Genomic DNA, 20,416 nt, shown 5'->3' with positions numbered 1-20,416 from the left:
ATATTTGTCTATAAATGTGTATATAGTTGGACATAAATGTGTATATATTTGTATACAAGTGTGTATATATATGTACATAAATGTGTATATACTTGTATATAAATGCGTATATATTTGTATATAAATGCGTATATATTTGTATATAAATGTGTCTATATTTGCACATAAATGTGTACATATTTGCACATAAATGTGTACATATTTGCACATAAATGTATATACATTTGTATACAAGTGTGCGTATATTTGTACATAAATGTGTATATATTTGTATACAAGTGTGTATATATATGTACATAAATTTGTATATATTTGCACATAAATGTATATATATTTGTATACAAGTGTGTATATATTTGGACATAAATGTGTATGTATTTGTATACAAGTGTGTATATATATGTACATAAATGTGTATATATTTGCACATAAATGTATATATATTTGTATACAAGTGTGTGTATATTTGGACATAAATGTGTATATATTTGCACATAAATGTATATATATTTGTATACAAGTGTGTGTATATTTGGACATAAATGTGTATATATTTGTATACAAGTGTGTATATATATGTACATAAATGTGTGTATATATTTGTATATAATGAGTACATATTTGCACATAAATGTATATATATTTGTATACAAGTGTGTACATATTTGTATATAAACGTGCAAAATGGGCATTTCACAGACGGCGTAAATGAGTGCCGTGCCTATCGGAGCCACGCGTACCTGTGCGTGCATCCAGGTACGCTTCACCCAGACCCACAACACGGCGGGCAGGTCTCGGGGCTGGCCAAGGGCCCCACGCGTGTCACCGTCGCCCGTGGCCCCTCCCGCGGGCAGCTGCGCCCCGGGTGGGGCGGCGAGGCCCGCTCGGGGTCACCGAGAAGGGCAGCGAGGGGCTCGGGGCTCGGTGGGAGCGGGCCGGGGCTGCCCCCGCCCCCGGCTCCCCCCGGGCCGGCCTCCCGTCCCCCCGCAAGGGCGAATTGCGGCTCTGCGCCGGCTCCTCGGGATTTGGGTCCCTCGGAGGGAGCTGCGCGGGAGGACACGTCACGGATACATTATCCCCTCCCCTCTTGAGGCTCTCCTGGCTTTCCGCAGCCTTTGCTAAAGAATTAACCGAGAGGTCCACTTCAGAGCTCCTTCTGCCCCTGGGAAAAATAAATAAATAAATAAAGCAGGCGAGGAAAGAAAAGGAGGGGGGGGAAAAAGGCAAAAAAAAAAAAAAAAAAAAAAAGCGGAGATATCGGTGCTTTCAGACGAGGAGCGTGGCGGCTGTGGTTTCCGAGAGGAGTGGAATTTTACCTTCGATCTTTGCCGAATTGCGGGAGGTGAATGTAGCAAACCCTCCCCTTGCCTTTGAAAGGCATGTCTCTGCCAAAGAGCTACCGCTTCGCTCTTGAAATACGTGACAAATAAAAAAGAAACCAAAAAAAAAAAAAACCAGAGAGAGGGAAGATTCCTATCTTTCGAATTCTTTTTCTTTAAAAGGAAAAAAAAAAACCAAACAACAACAACAAAACAACCAAACCAATAAATAAAAAGCAACAAAATCAATGCCGCGCCTTTGCCAGCGCTGGGACTTGTTTGGAAAGAGACAACGCTGAAGTGGCACTGGTCCCGAGGAGGAAAACGGATCCTTTAATTTGACTCCGCATGAGAAGCACGCTTGGAGCCGGGCGCAGCGGCCGCAGCGGCAGGAGCAGCCCCGCAGCCCCCGCAGCCCCCGCGGGGCTCGGCGGCCGCGCAGCCCCGGCGCTGCCGGAGCCCCTCGGGCACGGGCGGAGCAGCGGCGCCCCGCGGGAGCCCGCCCGGGGCGGAGAGGAGCAGGGCGAGGATTGCTGATTGCGGAGCACCCAGCCATCAGTCACGCACCGGCTTTGACTTCGCTTCGGCGGGGAGCTCGTCGTGTCCTCGGCATCTCGGGCTCCGGACCAGCTCATTTTGCACTTCGTTCTACGAGCAGCGTTCGGTTTCCTTTTTTTTCTTTTTTTTTTTTTTTTCTCCTTGAGAGACAAAATGTCCAAAAATGGTTCAGCTTGCTTAGCCCAATGATTTCTTGCATGGACGCTCTATTTTCCTTTTTTATTTTTTTTTTTAATTATTATTTTTGGATGGGGCAGGATCGAGTAGAAGAAATCGTTCGGTGAAGGGAATCCAGCGGTTTGCTCCCCGTTAAGGAGAAGATCAAGATCCGATTCCCAGCTGCACGCAGAGGACGGGGGTTGCCGTGGATCTTTCAGTCCGGCTTTCGAAGCCCTCGCTGCTGCAGGGTCAGAGCAGAACTGCCTCCTCCGAGCGGCTTTCCCGTCCTGCTGGTAGCTCAGAGATCGCCTCCCCTCTCCTCGCACCATTTCTGTTCGTGTTGTTTTTGTTTGATTGGTTTAGCTTTATTTTTCCCTCCCCTTTTTGTCTTTTTTTTTTTCCCTTTCGTTTATTATTATTATTGTTAATTATTTGATTTGGGTAAATCGCCTTCCTTAAACGAAAATCCTAACTCTGCAGTCGAAATCCATGCCCCCTGCCATTCGGAAGAACCGGGTCTAATATGCCAGTGACATCCCCGCCTTGCAGCAGTCGCGATGAAGGAAAAATCCAAGAACGCGGCAAAGACTAGACGGGAAAAAGAAAATGGAGAATTCTACGAACTGGCCAAACTCCTGCCCCTGCCCTCGGCCATCACCTCGCAGCTGGACAAGGCGTCCATCATCCGCCTCACCACCAGCTACCTGAAAATGCGAGCCGTCTTCCCCGAAGGTAAAAGCAGCCGCGGGGCTCCGGGAGCCCGGCAGGGACGGGGAGGCCGGGGCGGAGCGGGGAGGGGGCGCTGGGGTGGGCACGACCCCATCAGCGCCCTGGCAGGAGGGAGGGGATGCCTGAAAGGCTCTCGGAACGAAGAGGGATTGAGGGAAAAGCGGGCTGGGAATGAGCCCCGAGCCCGGCGGCGGCGGCAGGCAGAGCCGGCCGGTTCGTCCCCCCTTTCTCGCCCTCCTCCTGGGCTGCCGCTGAGCTCCGGCGGCTCGGGGGGACCGTCCCCATGAGAGCGGCCTCGGTTCGTGTGTCCAGCCCCGGAGAGCCCGGGGGTGGCCCCTGGGCACGGCTCCTCCCGTCCGGCCACGGCCTCGGGGCAAAGAAAACCCAAACCGTGTGGTTGTTCTTATGGTTTTGTTTCGGTTGGAGCTCTCTGGAGCCAGGGAATGAAGGCAGCGAGGCCCTGCGGCTTCTCCCGGGGCCGGGCAGAGAGGGGGAAGAGGGGAAGGAGGGTCCGAGCCCAGCCCGGCCGCGACCCCGCTGCTCCCGTGGCTCTTCTCGGGGACACTCAGCAGCGAGGCCCGGCATCCATCCCTCCTCCCCGCAGGCTTTGGGGCAAATCAACCCCTCGGGAGGCTCCTGCCTTCCCCCCGAGGGCGAGGCGAGGCTGCGGGCCGGGAGCCGTGCGGAGCCGCCGGCCGGCCGGGCTGCCGGTGCGGCCGCGGAGCTGATGCGCGGAATGAAGCGCCGGGCAGCGCCTGCGGGTGGCTGGATAAAGCCCAGCAGCCCCGCTTTGTCGTTTGTTTGTGCCTCTCCGGACTAGGAGCAGGGTGAAGGAATTAGCAAATTCCGCAGGGGAAGGTCTGCTCTCCGGCGCGGTTTCTAAGGAGCTTTATTACAAGGCTAAAAAGAAAAACACAACCAGAAATAAAATAGGGGGAGGGCGGGGGAGAAAAAAAAAACCCTCCCAACCCGAGCAAAGCTTACCGTCGTGGCCATTTAATTCAGAAATTTCGGGAGCACGGAGCAGCCGTGCTATTATGGGAAGCCAGGGCTCCGTTAGTGTGCGCTCCCGAGCCAGCGGAGCAAGGGGAGCGAGGCGCTGCTCCGCCGCATTTTCCAGCCATTATTCCCCACCGGGAAATTTCCCGATGAGAAATAGAGCGTCGTAATTTCGAGGGGGGCGGTGGAGGGGAGGGGGGGGATCACTCGCCGGCCGTGCCTGGCCATCATGCCCCCGAACGCCTTTGATTTAGGAGGGAGGGAAAGCGGCACGTTTCGAGATGCTGCTGGATGCGTCCCGGCTTTTCCAGCCCTGCTGATCCTCAAGAGCGACGAGACGACCCCAGAGCAGGTTTATACCCGCAGCTCGGCTGTGTTTTATGTGTCTGTCTTCCCTAAACAGGCCGGGCGTGCGCTTCCGCACACTCTGCTTATTAAGGGCAACGTTTAAATGCATACAGCGAATTCCTGATCTTTCATCGTCTTAAGTACGGCTGGAAATACATTTTAAACCAAAGCTTTGCATCCAGGGATAACAGGCCGGGGGAATTACCTCCTCCGGTCGCCGAGCCCTGCGTTTAGTGCCTGGGAGGGTGCAGGGGAAAAGGGGGAGCCGGGCAGAAGCGACAGCAGAAGGATTTTTTTTTTTAGTGGGGGTTTCTTCCATCACCCAAACTTCCCTCTCTCTCGGGATTTGCCCGTGGGAGGGGGGGATGGGGGTCCCCATCCGTCCGTCCTTCTGTCCATCCTCCATCCCCCCTCCTCACAGTCGGCTACTGGTTTCCAGTTGGCTTTACTGGGAGGGGAAACAGCCCGGAAAGGCGTCTCAGGTTAAATCCTGGGCTCAGCGAGCCCCGGGGGGAAGAGCCCCATGGCGAGAGCTGGACCCGACGGGTGTGGGGCCGTGAAATGAAGGTGGGCACGTAGCAGCACCCCGAGCTGCCCCAGCCGTCACCCCGGGAGGCTTCAAGGGGTGGCAGGGTGGTGGGGACAGGTCTCAGATGCCACCAGAGCCGTGCTAGGCCCGGACTAACTGCGGCCAGCACGGCCAGAAACGCTGCCCAGCTCAGACCTGGCTTCCAGCTCCGTCTAGACCGGAGGGAAAGAGAGAGAGAGAGAAAGAGAGAGGGTTGTGGTTTTAAACCCCTCGGTGGAAGGCTCACCCCCTGATTTCCACACGTAGTTTAGGAAAAGTTTGAGACCCGACAGGGCTTGGGACAGGTCTCCTGCTCAGCCCGGCCAGGATTTTCCCAAAGATGGGCAGAACCCGCTCAAACTCCAAAGAAGCGAGAGCGAAAGGGGATTTTTACCCCGTCTCTTTTCACCCTCGCAGTGCAAACCCTGCAAGGGACAAGTTCGGGCTCCGATATCCCAGATTGTGCCCTGCGGTACCGCTGCGACCTTGAGATTCAGGAGTTAAAGTCAGGACACAGCAGCCTCCAGCCTCCCGCTCTCTAACACCGACTTCTCTCGTGTTTTGGGTTTTTGTTGTTGTTGTTGTTGTTGTTGTTGTTGCCACGGCTTTGTTGCTGTAGAACAGAAATACACCACGAGTCGCCTTCCGCTGTCAGTATTTTTTAATTTTTAATTTTTTTATTTTGAAAAGGAGCTAATGAAAGAGAGGCGAGAATGAATCGCGTTTAAAAACTGCGATTCTCTGCCCCCCGGTTACGGCGGACTGGTGAAATCGTCACCCTCTCCCTCCCCCATTCCCGACGCAGTGTCCAAAACCGATTATGAAATTGGACATTTATGGTTGTTTAAACAGGATGGGAGCGAGCAAATTAATATGTGACCCTAAATACAGTGTGCGCAATACAAAATAATCTGAATAAAGTGACGGAGCGGTAGATCTCAGACCTTCCTTATTCCGAGAGGCAGACAATAGAAATTACTAGGAATATTCATAGTGTTCGGTCCCCATTTAAACCTGGCCACGAATGTATATTTTAAGAAAATCAAGGCGAATCGCAGCTATTTCATCTGATGGTCACACGCGCTCCGAAAATGTTCGTTAATGAATTAAACAAATAAATAAAGCGCGAGGCGTGAGTAATCCCTTTTTGGAAAGCCAGCCCCTATTGTACTAACCGCTAATAGTGACATTAAAGGTCTTACTAAAACAAAAGTGCTTTTTTTAGGCTTTTCCTGGGGCCGTTCCCAGGCGGCGGGAGCCGGCGGCCCCGCGCTGCGGGGTCGGGGCGGGGACGAGCGGCGGGGTCGCTCCGGTCTCTCCCGGCCGGAGGGGAGGGAGGGAGGGAAGGAGGGAAGGGAAGGGCGGGGGTCACTGCCGTGGGTCTGCCCGTGACCTCGCTGTCTGCAGGACGCTCGTTTTGGGGCCTCTGAACGCGATCTGGTGGGTTGGGCTCGGCGGGGAGAGCCGGGTTTGTGCCGGTGTCCTGGGGGGCAAATCTGTTATTTTTTCCCCCCCATTTTTTTGCTTCTTCAATTTTTTTTCCTGGGAGTTCACCCTTTAATTTTTTAAAATTTTAGTTTTATAAAATAAAACTCTTGATCTTTACGCCCGTCCTTCCCACCGCTCAGTCCTCGGCTGAGCCCGCAGAGAGGAGCGGGTGGTCCCGCACATCCCTGCCCGGCTCTGCTCCTTCCCAAAACGTGACCTGGGGGCTTTCCCCCTCTCAGACCTTCCCCTGGCCGGGCTCGGGTGTTCCCCGCTGGCTCCGGACCCACCCCGGGATCCAGCGGTGCCGTCGGGGCTGAGATCCCCCGGCCCCGCTGCGGACGGGGCTCGGTGTCAGCGCTGCCCTCGCCCCCTCCTCCCGGCGTGACAGCAGAGCCTCGGACCTCAACGAGGGGCACAAACCTCCATGGAGCTCCGGGGCTGCCCCTCTGGAATATCCCCGGGGTTTTCCCGGCCGAGGGAGGCACAACCGCGCCGGGGAAAACCCAAAAAAAAAAAAAAGCAGAATTGGCGGCGAGCCCCCAGGGTTTGTCGTTGCTCCTTGTGAAGGCTGGGGGACCTTGCGCTCCGGGGAACAGCCCAGCAGACACAAAGGAAATACTCCAAGTTACAGGGCAACCCGATACTGAACGTAATACATGGCTAAGTAATTCTTTTAGCAGAATCCCAAGCTGAAAAGCTACCGGGCTTTCAAATGTACTTGTGGACGAACTTGTGTACGCCGAGAGCGAAGGTGGGAGTTGTTCCCAAATATTTCTAGATCTTATTTCAGTTCCACTCACCCCGCTGCCTCCCTGGAAACAGGGAAATGCGCGAATGGCACAAAGTGAGTGCCGAGGTACTTTGAAAAACAGCCAGAGATGTCAAAAGGGGCATTTTGGCCGTGTTTGCCACAGGGAGCGGGACGGCAACAGCAGCAGGAATTTTGGGGTGTTGTACAAAACCCCCTCTGACTCCGGGCCGGAGCTGTCGGAGCCGGAGCTGCCCCGCGGTGCCCGGGGCACAGCCGCGCTTGGGGCCGGTGGTTCTCCCTGCCAGGCATCCCGGTCCTGCTCTGCCCGGTGGGGACACACACCGCTCCAAACACCGGGAAAAGCAGGACAGAGGCTCATCTCGCCCGTGGCTGCCGAAAAAGCGGAGTTTGAGCCTGGGAGTGGCGAGTCACAGTCCCGCAGGGGCTCCGGGCCGTGCGGGCTCTGCCGCTGAGCCCAGCCCCGGCTCTCCGGGCTTCCAGCGCCGGAATCCCCCCAGCCCGATGGATGTGGGGGATCCCCGAGCCTCTGGCACGGCAAAGGAGCCGCGCTCAGGGCCGGGCCACCCCCACGGGTGTTCCCAGCGTTTGCGGGGAGGATGCTCCAGCTGCCCGCGCCGGCAGGGAATTCTCTCGCGGGCCGGGTGATTCCCGCTGCGAGGGGACATCTGGAAATGTCCCCTTCCAAACCGCCCGTGCGGTGACAAAGCCGTGTGGGACACCCGGCAGCATCCCCAGGCAGGGATAATATAATTGTAATAACAATATCATTGTACATAAATATGTGTATATTTGTATATAAATGTGTATATACCAAAATCGCCTCCCATCCCAGCGAGCCCCCGTTCCGCAGGAGCGGTGCGGGAAAGGCTCGCTGTGGATCCCGGGATTTTGGCCTCGCTCCAGGCCACCGAGCGAATTTGGGAGTTATTTACCGGGCAGGAGCAGCCAGGCCGAGCCTATGGCATCCATACATTTCCAGGAAGGCGCGTTTGCAAATCTCTCGGAGGAGAAGTTAATGGGCGTTAGTCCTTCATTCGAATGTAAGGTTTTATTCGTTTCGTTTTCACCTTTAAAGCGATCTGCTGGCGGATTAAATGATAAAATCACCGGCTTTAAAATAAGCTCAGACGAATGCCAGGCTGATCCGCCGAACGTGTTTACGTTTGATGCGCGTTCGCGATTGCGACTCCAATTTTGAATTCCAAAGGGACCAAATCTGAGCAAGTGGCATTTTTTAAAAATTATTATTCCGGGCTAGGAAAGGACCTCAAAAGTCGATTTTGGGATGCCGAGAAAGGACAGGACGGAGCGAATTGTCTCGCACGGGTGGGGCAGAGACGCGGCTCGTTCTTGAAGAGTTTCGTAAGAGTTCAAGGAATAAATCTGCTTGGTCTTTGGGAATGGGAGAGCTCAGGGCAGTTTTTGCACAGCTTGTGCGCCACTCTCTTTGTAGGTTTGCAGTCTCATATTTCCAAATTTGTAATTAGTAAATCGAAATAAGGGCAAACCCCGCCGCACCAGGAACGGACTCCGGAGTTTGCATTTGTTGCCGTCTCGGGAAAGAAACGGCAGGATGGCTCTGCGATTCCCAAACTGTTTCTCCCGAGAAACAAAAAAGCCTTTCAGCAAAAATAACAATTTTGTCGTGTCTCTGGAAGTTCAGGAGCCTTTTCCAAACGGAGAATTGGGAAAAGGCGGAGAGAAGGGCGAATTTTCGTTTGGCCCTCCGGAACAAATTTCCCAGCGCTTCTTTCAGAACAGGGAAGGTGTTCTTCCCTTTCCCACGGGAAAACGCGGGGAATTCCCAGAATTTGGAGAGGCGGACACGGGGTGGGGATGCAGACCACTCTTTTTGGGTGCTGCTGCTGCCTCGGGACGGCGAAAAGGAGGGCTCAGGGCCGGCCGAGGTCGCCGGTGTCCCCTGCCTGGCATGGGAAGTTCCTTAGCGCTTTCCCGGGGGTGCCAAGCGCCGGGAAGGGAACCAAACCTCGGGGAAGCTCCGCGTCCTCCCCGCCCCTTCTCGTCCCTCCAACGGGAGATCCTGCCCATCCCAAGGGATGCCCCAAGAGTGGAGAGAAATCCCCCAAATCATTCCCAGACCGGGTTTAAGCGGCCAGAGCACCAAGGGATCCAGAATCGCGGAGCTGGAGCTCAGGGCAGGGATTTCTGCCGGTTTTCCCTCCCATTCCGGAGGGGAAAAAGGAGATTTTTTTTTTTTTTTTGGAAGCCCCCGGGCGGCCAGAGGGCACCGGGGGAAAACGCGGGGCTCGGTTTCATAGCGGGGCATCCCCGAGCCGGGCCGATTGTGGAATTCCAGGCTGGCAGCACCGAATCCCCGCCTTTCATCCAAGGCAAAAAAAACCAAACCAAACCAAAACAAAACAAAACAAAACAAAAACCCCACCCTTTTTGGGTTTTGAGGCCTCGCGGAAGCCGAGGGTTGTTGTGTCTCTCCAAAAAGGGATGCGGTCGCGTCCTTTCCCTTCCCCTCCATCCCTCGGGGGTAGTGACCGCAGTGCCACCAGGTGCCACAGGAATGCCCAGCTCTCGGCATGGCACGGTGGCGACCTCGGCTCCTCCGGGGGCTGCCGAGAGGCTCCTTTTAGCCCTGGAAGCCAAAACCAGCCAGGCAACCGAGCAACGCCATCAGCGCACACCCGGCCCGCCGCCCTGCCCGCCCCGCGGCGGCTCCGCCCGGAACCCTCGGCTGGCACCGGGCGGGACCGGGATGTGGGGTCGGGATGTGGGGCCGGGATGTGGGATCGGGATGTGGGATCGGGATGTGGGGCCGGGATGTGGGATCGGGATGTGGGATCGGGATGTGGGATCGGGATGTGGGATCGGGATGTGGGATCGGGATGTGGGGTCGGGATGTGGGGCCGGGATGTGGGATCGGGATGTGGGATCGGGATGTGGGATCGGGATGTGGGATCGGGATGTGGGGTCGGGATGTGGGGCCGGGATGTGGGACCGGGATGTGGGACCGGGATGTGGGATCGGGATGTGGGATCGGGATGTGGGATCGGGATGTGGGACCGGGATGTGGGATCGGGATGTGGGGTCGGGATGTGGGGCCGGGATGTGGGATCGGACTGTGGGGCCGGGATGTGGGATCGGGATGTGGGGCCGGGATGTGGGGTCGGGATGTGGGATCGGACTGTGGGGCCGGGCTGTGGGGTCGGGATGTGGGATCGGACTGTGGGGTCGGGATGTGGGATCGGGATGTGGGGTCAGTCTGTCAGATCAGTCTGTGGGATCGGGCTGTGGGATCAGTCTATGGGATCAGGCTGTGGGATCGGGCTGTGGGATCGGGCTGTGGGATCGGGCTGTGGGGATGGGGTGTTGGATCAGGCTGTGGGATCAGTCTATGGGATCAGTCTATGGGATCAGTCTGTGGGATCAGGCTGTGGGATCGGGCTGTGGGATCGGGCTGTGGGATCGGGCTGTGGGATCAGTCTATGGGATCAGGCTGTGGGGATGGGCTGTGGGATCGGGCTGTGGGATCAGTCTGTGGGATCCGTCTATGGGATCAGGCTGTGGGATCGGGCTGTGGGATCAGTCTGTGGGATCGGGCTGTGGGGATGGGGTGTTGGATCAGGCTGTGGGGTCAGGCTGTGGGGTCCTGCAATGGGATCAGTCTGTGGGATCAGTCTGTGGGATCAGTCTGTGGGATCAGGCTGTGGGATCGGGCTGTGGGGATGGGGTGTGGGATCAGTCTATGGGATCAGTCTATGGGGTCAGTCTGTGGGATCAGTCTGTGGGATCAGGCTGTGGGATCGGGCTGTGGGATCGGGCTGTGGGATCAGTCTATGGGATCAGTCTATGGAATCAGGCTGTGGGATCAGGCTGTGGGATCAGTCTATGGGATCAGTCTGTGGGATCAGTCTATGGGATCAGTCTGTGGGATCAGTCTATGGGATCAGTCTATGGGATCAGGCTGTGGGATCAGTCTGTGGGATCAGTCTGTGGGATCAGTCTATGGGATCAGTCTATGGGATCAGGCTGTGGGATCAGTCTGTGGGATCAGTCTGTGGGATCAGGCTGTGGGATCGGGCTGTGGGATCAGTCTGTGGGATCAGGCTGTGGGATCAGGCTGTGGGATCGGGCTGTGGGATCGGGCTGTGGGATCAGTCTGTGGGATCAGGCTGTGGGATCAGGCTGTGGGGATGGGCTGTGGGATCAGTCTGTGGTGTTGCGCTGTGGGGTCACACGGGGCCGGGGGGCGAAGCTCTATCGGGCCCGTCCGTGCGCAGGTGAAATCGGGACAGCTCCCACCGAGCTCCGGCCATCTTCAACCTCCTCATCCTCCTCCTCGGCCACCGCGGGTGGGCGCTCACAGGGACAGGGATGGGACAGGTATGGGACAGGGACAGGGACAGAGAAAGGGGACAGGGACTGGGATAGGGGACAGGGACAGGGACAGGGACAGGGACAGGGACAGGGAGGGGGACAGGGACAGGGACAGGGACAGGGACAGGGACAGGGACAGGGACAGGAAACAGGGACAGAGAGAGGGGACAGGGACAGGGACAGGGACAGGGACAGGGAGGGGGACAGGGACAGGGACAGGGACAGGGACAGGGACAGGGACAGGGACAGGGACAAGGACAGGAATGGGACAGGGACAGGAATGGGACAGGGACAGGGACAGGGACACAGGGACAGGGACAGGGAGGGGGACAGGGACAGGGACACAGGGACAGGGACAGGGACAGGGACACAGGGACAAGGACAGGAATGGGACAGGGACACAGGGACAGGGACAGGGACAGGGACAGGGACAGGGACAGGGACAGGGACACAGGGACAAGGACAGGAATGGGACAGGGACACAGGGACAGGGACACAGGGACAGGGACAGGGACAGGGACAGGGACAGGGACACAGGGACAAGGACAGGAATGGGACAGGGACACAGGGACAGGGACACAGGGACAGGGACAGGGACAGGGACAGGGACAGGGACACAGGGACAAGGACAGGAATGGGACAGGGACACAGGGACAGGGACACAGGGACAGGGACAGGGACAGGGACAGGGACAGGGACACAGGGACAGGGACACAGGGACAGGGACAGGGACAGGGACACAGGGACACAGGGACAGGGACACGGGCCGGGCCCGGCGGGCCATGGGAGCGGCCGCATCCCTGGAGGGGCTCTCCGGACAATTCGGGGAACGCGCATCCGCGGGGACGCCGTGCTCCAGGAAAAGAACCATCCCCCGAAAGCTGCGCGGGGAAGGGGCTCGGCCTTTGCCCCCTCCGCGGGAGGAGGGAGCACGGCCGGGACGCAGCCCCGGTCGCTGCTCTGAGCAAACCCTGGGGGTTTTTTATAGGTCTGGGGGACGCCTGGGGACAGCCGAGCAGGATCGGCCCTTTGGATAACGTGGCCATGGAGCTGGGATCCCACTTGCTTCAGGTAGGGCGCATGGAAAACCCGGGGTGAGGGGTTCTTCTTCCTCCTCCTCCTCCTCCTCCTCCTCCTCCTCCCCCTCTTCTTCCTCCTCTTCTTCCTCTTCCTCCTCTTTCTCCTCCTCCTCTTATTTCTCCTCCTCCTCTCCTCCTCCTCCTCCTCCTCCCCCTCTTCTTCCTCCTTCTCCTCCTCCCCCTCTTCTTTCTCCTCCTCCTCCTCCTCTTCCTCCTCCTCCTCCTCTTCCTTCTCCTCTTTCTCCTCCTCCTCCTCTTCTTCCTCCTCCTCCTCCTCCTCCTCTTCCTCCTCCTCTTCTTCCTCCTCCTTCTCCCCCTCTTCTTCTTCCTCCTCCTCCTTCTCCTCCTTCTCTTTCTCCTCCTCCTCCTCTTTCTCCTTCTCCTCTTTCTTCTCCTCCTCCTCCTCCTCCTCCTCTTCCTCCTCCTCCTCTTCTTCCTCCTCCTCCTCTTCCTCTTCCTCCTCTTCCTTCTCCTCTTCCTCCTCCTCCCCCTCTTCTTCCTCCTCCTCCTCCTCCTTCTCCTCTTCTTCCTCCTCCTTCTCCCCCTCTTCTTCCTCCTCCTCCTCCTCCTCCTCCTCCTCCTCCTCCTTCTCCTCCTTCTCCTTCTCCTTCTCCTTCTCCTTCTCCTTCTCCTTCTCCTTCTCCTTCTCCTTCTCCTTCTCCTTCTCCTTCTCCTTCTCCTTCTCCTTCTCCTTCTCCTTCTCCTTCTCCTTCTCCTTCTCCTTCTCCTTCTCCTTCTCCTTCTCTTCTCCTTCTCCTTCTCCTTCTCCTTCTCCTTCTCCTTCTCCTTCTCCTTCTCTTCTCCTTCTCCTTCTCCTTCTCCTTCTCCTTCTCCTTCTCCTTCTCCTTCTCCTTCTCCTTCTCCTTCTCCTTCTCTTCTCCTTCTCCTTCTCCTTCTCCTTCTCCTCCTCCCCTCGCTCCTCAGCTGAAGCCTTCATCTCACCGTGCCGGGAGAGCAGAAAACCAGAGGCACCAGCCACTCATATTCCCATTATTTCCTTTTTCCCCTCGCTTTTGGTGTCGGGGCGCTCATCCCCTCTGTGCACGCCCAGCTCCGCCACCCCAAAATCTTCCATCAGCCGCCCCGAAAGTGCCGCGATGTCCCCGCGGAGCCCCGGGGGAGGGGACCGTGTCCCCAGCGGTGACACCTGGAAGGGGACAACACCTGCATCGGATCTCCCGGGACTTAATGCCTGGGAATCCCGCTGTTCCCAGTCCCGGTGAAGTCATCGGGATGCTCTGGAATTCCTCGGAATTCGGAATTTAGGAAGTTCGTAGCCAGGGCGAGGGTGCCAGCAGGAGGGATTAAAAAAAAAAATTAAAATTGCTTTTAACTAATTATATATATATATATATATATATATAATTTTAATATAATTTTATGCTTTTATAATTTTTACAATTTTATATATAATTAAATTATTTAATAATTATTAAATTAAATTATTAAATGGTATCTATATAATATAGATATAATTTAATTAATTATAGAATTTAATTATATCTATATAATTATTATATAAATAAAATTTCTATATTTTATATATATAATTATCTAAAATTTTTAATTCTATATAAAATACAATATATATTATATAAAAATATATTTTTTAAAATCATTTATTTATCTATCTATCTATCTATCTATCTATCATCTATCTATCTATCTCTCTCTCTGTTTATTATAGTGGGTTTTTCTTTGTTTGTTTTTTTTTGTTTGTTTGATTTTTTGTTTTGATTTTTTTTAGGTTTTTGGGGGTTTTTTTGGGTTTGTTTTTTTTTGGGGGGGGGTTGGGTTTTTTTTGTTTGTTTGTTTTGGTTTGGTTTTTTTGTTTTGGTTTGGTTTTTTGTGGGGTTTTTTTTGTTTGTTTTTTTACTACGTGAACCAAAGGCAGCACGGGTGTTTTTTCTCCCCCCACCCCGATTTCCTGCTCGCTCCTTTCCCTGCGGTCCCACAGCATCAGCCGCCTCCCGCCGGAAAAATGCGATTTTTTGGGAGGCACCGACACCATCCAGGCAATGGCAGAGCTCAAAATGATCTCCTGGGGAGGATTTCCCACTTTGGAATTTTATTTCAAGTAGCTGCTGCCCTCTCAGCTGTTTTGGAGCCACCTGGAAAAGCTGTTCTAGTTGTGTATAATAATGAAATTTATTTATTAAAATACAGACCCAACTGCAGAAATCTTTGCTGTCCCCCATTTTGTCTGGCATTAATTGGATCTACACCAAATTAAGAGCTGACCACCTGCGACTCTCATTTTACGGCTCAGTTATTTCTGAGCGACGAATGCTGGAGGTTTTAATAAACCCACATTCATTGAAAAACTTTTAAAAAAATTTTTTTTTAATTTTTTTATTTTTTAAGAGTTCTTAGACTGAAATTTTCCATGTGAATTTTCAGCTTCAGTCTGCCTCCCCTGTACATGAAATTTCGGGACGTGCTGCAGCAACAGCAGCATCAACCCAAGTTTATTAATGACAGAGGATAAAGCAATTGCAAGATAAGAGTGTTTAAGCCAAAAATGTGGCTAAAACTACATTACTTCCCATTATAATATTTATACAAAATTTAATTTATGCTTATTAAAAAAAAAAAAGGGGGGGGGGGCAAAGAGTAATCTGGTTTCAATTATATGTTGGAGAGTCATTAGGCCAGAGAATAATTTGGAATATTTTCTTATTGGGGTGACACTAGAGGATTTTATTGCTTCTCTCCCAGTTCAGCGACTTTAAATGGATTAAAACAGGTGCTTGTTTTACTTGTGCACTGTAAAAATTATTTTTCTCTCCCAAATATATTTTCCAGTGATATTCACATGTGGGAATATTCCCTGATATTCACATGTCAAGTGTTGATCAAAGATTTCTCTATTGGGTAGAGATAATGCAGATGTTTTGCTATCCAATAATTTTGAAAAAAAAATGCCTGAAATTGGGCACTGAAAAATCAAGTGGGAAAAAAAAAAACAACCCAAATTGAGAGGTTTTGTAGCCAAATCATGGCAAATTTTGGCTGAGCAAACTGTTTATTTATTAATTATTTATTAGATATAATTTCTTATTATTTATTTATTTATTTATTTTTATTTGTTATTTATTTATTTATTAGTTATTTATAGATTTGTTTATTATTTATTTATTATTTATTTAATTATATATATATTATTTATTTATTTATTTATTTATTTATTTATTATTAGCACATGATTTTTTTTTTCCTCACATAAAGAATATCTGACTAAATCAAACTTTATTATTTTATTTTTTTTTTTGTTACTCACACGAGCAACATTTGCCCTCCCAGCCAATCTCCTGCCAAGGAGAATTTGCAGGATTGGATCTCAAGCTTGAGTTGGTTGAGGTTTGCAGACTGCAAAGGAGAAAACTTCATCCCACTCAACGAGAAATATTTGTGATATTTGGATATTTGTGAATATCCAAATAATTTGGGATGCTGACAGTGGGTGAGGTTGGTCAGCTTGAGTGGGGTTTTTTAGATCAGAAAGTCTCGAAATTGAAGGGAGGGATTATTTCTACACAGCCACCCATTAATTGGTTTATTCTTTTCGGAAGGAAAATTCTCCTTGAGACTCAAATTTGTTAATTGGTTAAAATTCAAAAATTCAAATTTCAAAAATTCAAAATTAATTCAAAATGAAAATAAAAATTAATTTGTCAAAATACTTATTACATTTTGGATGCTGACTTTTTCTGCTTCCTTTTTGGGAGTTCACGTTGCCACAGAGCAGAGAATTCTCTCTTCCAAAATACATTCTTGAAAATGAAAACGCGGCCGAATTTCAACGCTGCTCGTGGTGCCATTAAATAAATTGCAAATAAAAAGGTAGAGTCTGCCACAAAAAAAAAAGTAGAGTCTGCCTTCCCCCAGCGCTCAGGATTTGAGCTAAAGCACTAAAAAAACCGGAATTTACAGCAAAATATTCCCTGAAATTGCAGCAGGGGAACGAGGTGGATTTCACAATCCCCCCGAGTTTAAGGGGACAAAATCAGAAAAAAATTTATTTTCCTTAAATTGTGCTGCTGAGGTCAGAAATCATCCTCCAATATATATATATATATTTTTTTTTTTTTAATTAATTTCTTTATTTTTTCCCCCGCTGTCAATGCTTTCAACAGATTTCTTGCTTCTTACCCTGTGTGTTTCTCTTTATTTCAGACTTTGGACGGCTTTGTTTTCGTCGTGGCGTCCGATGGCAAAATAATGTACATTTCTGAAACAGCATCCGTGCACCTCGGCCTGTCCCAGGTATGGGGTGTGCTCTGGCACCGAAAGCAGAAATAAAATAAAACTGCTAAAAGACACATTTGGACCCTCACACCGATGCCTTTCCTTTATATCAAGTCTTTAATTTTTTATATTTTATTTTGTATTTTTATTTATTTTTAATTTTTTTATTTTTATTTTTTATTTTTTATTTTTTATTTTTCATTTTTTATTTTATTATTTTATTATTTTATTATTTTATTATTTATTATTTTTTATTTATTATTTATTATTTGTTTTTATTTTTTATTTTTTATTTTTTATTTTATTATTTTTTATTTTTATTTTTATTTTTATTTTTTTATTTTTATTTTTATTTTTATTTTTATTTTTATTTTTATTTTTATTTTTATTTTTATTTTTATTTTTATTTTTATTTTTTATTTATTATTTATTATTTTATTATTTTATTATTTTATCATTTTATTATTTTATTATTTATTATTTTTATTATTTTTATTTATTTTTTAATTTTTATTATTTATTTATTTATTTATTTTAATTAATTAATTTTTTTATTTTAATTTTTTTTTTCCGGGCTCTTTGAACCTTTTTCCCTCCTTGAAAAAGGCTTCGGTTAAATACTCAAATTCCCTTTCCTTGCCACCACATCGGCCTGTCTTTATATCTCTTCTTGTTCATTGTATTCGACTCCTCATTACCTTTCAGAAGGGCCATAAATAATTTGATATTGCAAATTGCAGCTGGAGGCAGGGCCCGAACCCAAAAATAAAATAAAATAAAACTCCCAATTCCAGGCCGGCAGCTTTAGATTGTGTCAGATATTGGGGCTGCCTACGGAAGGCAGCGAAATCTCCTGTGGAACAGGGGGCTTATGGTAAATGTGCCGGGCGAGGAGAAAAAAAATCAAAATAATAAAATAAAAATAAAAATTAAAAGGGGCGCAGATTTATGAGTGTTCACATGGCATTCAGGGCAGTTTTTCCGGAGTTTTTCCAGCTCAGTGGTGTTTCCAGCAAAGCGTTTTATATGGTTGTGATAGAACTCATAAAACTCACTTTACTGCTGTTCTGCACCAGAACCAGGAGGGCTTTTATGGGTTTTTTTTTTTCCTCTCAGATGGACATTTCTAATTTTTTTTTTGCCTTCTTGGGACAGGCATGGGGCAAAAAAACTTGAATTTATTGTAGAATTTGACTTTCCATGCCTTTGGTTGGAGCGGAAATTCACTGATAGCACCTGACCTAATTTTTGCCAAAGTCCCATTAAAAAAAATCCTCATTAATTCCAGCATGCCCTGGACGAGACTTGCAAGGAAATGAAGTGTTCAGTTGTGTATCAACCATTTATAAAGAAATAAAGGAATTGGAATAAAGACTAAGCAGCAGGGGAGATGAGGGTGAGAATATTATAGAATGAATATAGAATATATATAATAGATTATATTTATATATATAAATATATATAATATATATATATATTAGAGAATATATGGAATATAGAATATTCATAATATAATATGAAAGGTGAGAGGAGGATATTCTGAAAATATCTGGTTAATTTATCCCGTGGCTGCTTCCATAAACAGAGAGGGGAGTTTTAATGGGGATGATTTGTGTACTTTTATTTTTTGGTGGTAATCCATATTTTTAATTGAAAGAAATGTGCATTTATAACAGTGATATAAAAATTAGGGGCTGTGAGACAAAATAGAACTCCAGAGGTTGAGAAAACAAGGATATAAACCCATAAAAACCACTTCTAAACCCTTCTTGCCCTAAGATCTTCTTTAAAAAGTCATTTTGGGAATAAATAGCCACCATAAATACATTTTTTTTTTTTTTTACCCGCTAATTTTAAAAATATGAGCAGGAAACATTTTAGTTCTGTTTGTTCACTCTGTTATGGTGCAGTTTCAGTTGCTTCACGCCACTTAATTCATACTCAAATTCCTTTAGATCTCACTTTGCTTGAAAATCAACTTCCCCACACAAAGATTTTCTTTTCTACTCATTTTCCAGCCTGGCTTTCTCTCACCCTGAATTTTAAATCCTGAAGGATTCAGGAGTTTCCTGCTAAAATCCATCATTTCACCAGTGCCATCAGCCCAAAGCACTGAGCATTCCCATCCTCCCTCCAGGAGCAGAAACTCCCTGTCCTGAATTCTTTTATTCCCAAAATCTTCCCATTTTTTTGCCCAGAAATTGTTCTTTTGGAGGAATATCCAGCCACCAGATCTTGTAGGCTGCTTTATTATTATTATTATTATTATTATTATTATTATTATTATTATTATCATCATCATCATCATCATCATTATCATCATCATCATCATCATTATCATTATAATGATTATATTAATTTATTAGTTTTATCATTATTATTTTATTTCTTCTTCTTCTTCTTCTTCTTCTTCTTCTTATTATTATTATTATTATTATTATTATTATTATTATTATTATTACTGTAATTATTCCTGTTATTATTAACTCAGTAATTTGTAAAAATTAAAGAATTATGGGATCAATGGGACACTAAACAGACTTTGGCCCCTGTAGGAAGAGGGAGTGTCACACAAGTTTTAATTTTATTTATCCCTCCTGGTCATCTGCACGGACTGAATTCCATGTGCATGGAAATATCTATAAATTCTTAGTGCTGAGGAAAATCAGGAGGTTTGGCTTTTTAAAGGCAGCAAAATCCTTCAGCAAGGAAAAAAACGAAGCAAAAAAATTTGCTTTTTTAATCAGCAAAATGCCAAACCTTTCACTTCAGCAGAGGTTTGAAACAACAGAGCTTGAAAGCTGTGGGATTTAAAGTTTAAGGGTCTCTCAAAACACAAAAAATTCACAGAGAACAGGGGTTTATTGATAAAACTTATTTACAAACAAAACCTTTACATTTATTTTTAATGTATTTTTAAATTTATTTACAACATTCCATCTGGATTTATCACCAACCTGTTCTTCCCCTGCCTCAATATTCTCTTTTTGAAGGGATAATTTTGCTTTAAGCAGCACCAGCATCGGTTTTGGCCTTCTCCCACTTCTCCAAATAAAAATCCATTTTCCCCGGGATATTCCTGGCAGCTCCCAGGGCCTCCAGAGGAATTCTTGTTCCCACTGCTCTGGAAATCCTGGAATTTCTGCCCCTGCCATCGACAAGGAGGGGCTTGGGCAGGAGAAGGAAATTCAGCCAGCCATAATATATCCCATAATAATAATTCCATCATAATTCCACGTTATATTTCCAACAAGTGCCAAAGCAAGCTGAGCGGTGCTGAGTGGAAAAAACCCTTTTGAGTGGGCACAGAAACAAATTTAAATGAAATAATTGGACAATTAACTAGCCCACACATCAATTTCCACTCCCAGTGCCGTTTGTTTCAAAATATACATTTAAACTAAATTAATTAAAAACAAAAAAAAAAGCCATTTAATGTGATTTTTGCAGGCTGTTTTTGGAGGCCTGCTACAGTGGCCTTTATCTTCTGCTTGAATTGAACTTCGGATTGAACTTCAGCAGGGAGAAATTACAGCTTGAGCAAAAGCCAGGCTGCCTAAACCAGTTATACATTGCAATCCAGAATTAAAGATTGTTTTTAGGCAGGGATTTGCCTCAGAAGCAGAGTTTCTGAAAAAAGATCTTATTTTTATTAATATAATTAATGTAATTATGAATACAATTAATATATTTTATTAATAGACTATTACTATCTATAATATATTTATAAATATTAACCAGTATATTAATAAAATATCTTTTTAGAATTACCATTCTGAAAAGGCCACATCTTCATTTG

The 20,416-nt window shown here is 48.2% G+C and overlaps 1 protein-coding gene across 3 annotated transcripts in view; it reads left to right on the top strand.

Annotated features, from left to right (window-relative positions):
- The first annotated feature begins 1,006 nt into the window (after positions 1-1,006).
- The window catches only part of SIM2 (SIM bHLH transcription factor 2), a 61,422-nt gene continuing 42,012 nt past the window's right edge, over positions 1,007-20,416 (top strand). Inside the window, exons 1-3 of one of the 3 annotated variants that reach the window (XM_077781706.2) lie at positions 1,007-2,768; positions 12,279-12,361; positions 16,546-16,635. In XM_077781706.2, the coding sequence (XP_077637832.2) occupies positions 2,594-2,768; positions 12,279-12,361; positions 16,546-16,635 (348 nt within the window). In that variant the 5' untranslated portion in view covers positions 1,007-2,593. Of the gene's footprint in view, positions 2,769-12,278; positions 12,362-12,926; positions 13,639-13,740; positions 14,501-16,545; positions 16,636-20,416 lie in introns of those variants that run through there. The other 2 variants (XM_085587249.1, XM_085587245.1) reach the window with 2 other exon arrangements.

The sequence above is a fragment of the Lonchura striata genome, chromosome 1 (assembly GCF_050655825.1).
Source record: "Lonchura striata isolate lonStrDom1 chromosome 1, ASM5065582v1, whole genome shotgun sequence".
Lineage (NCBI taxonomy): Eukaryota > Metazoa > Chordata > Aves > Passeriformes > Estrildidae > Lonchura > Lonchura striata.
Note: the sequence above shows the minus strand (reverse complement) of the source record. Positions and strands in the feature narration are given on the sequence as shown.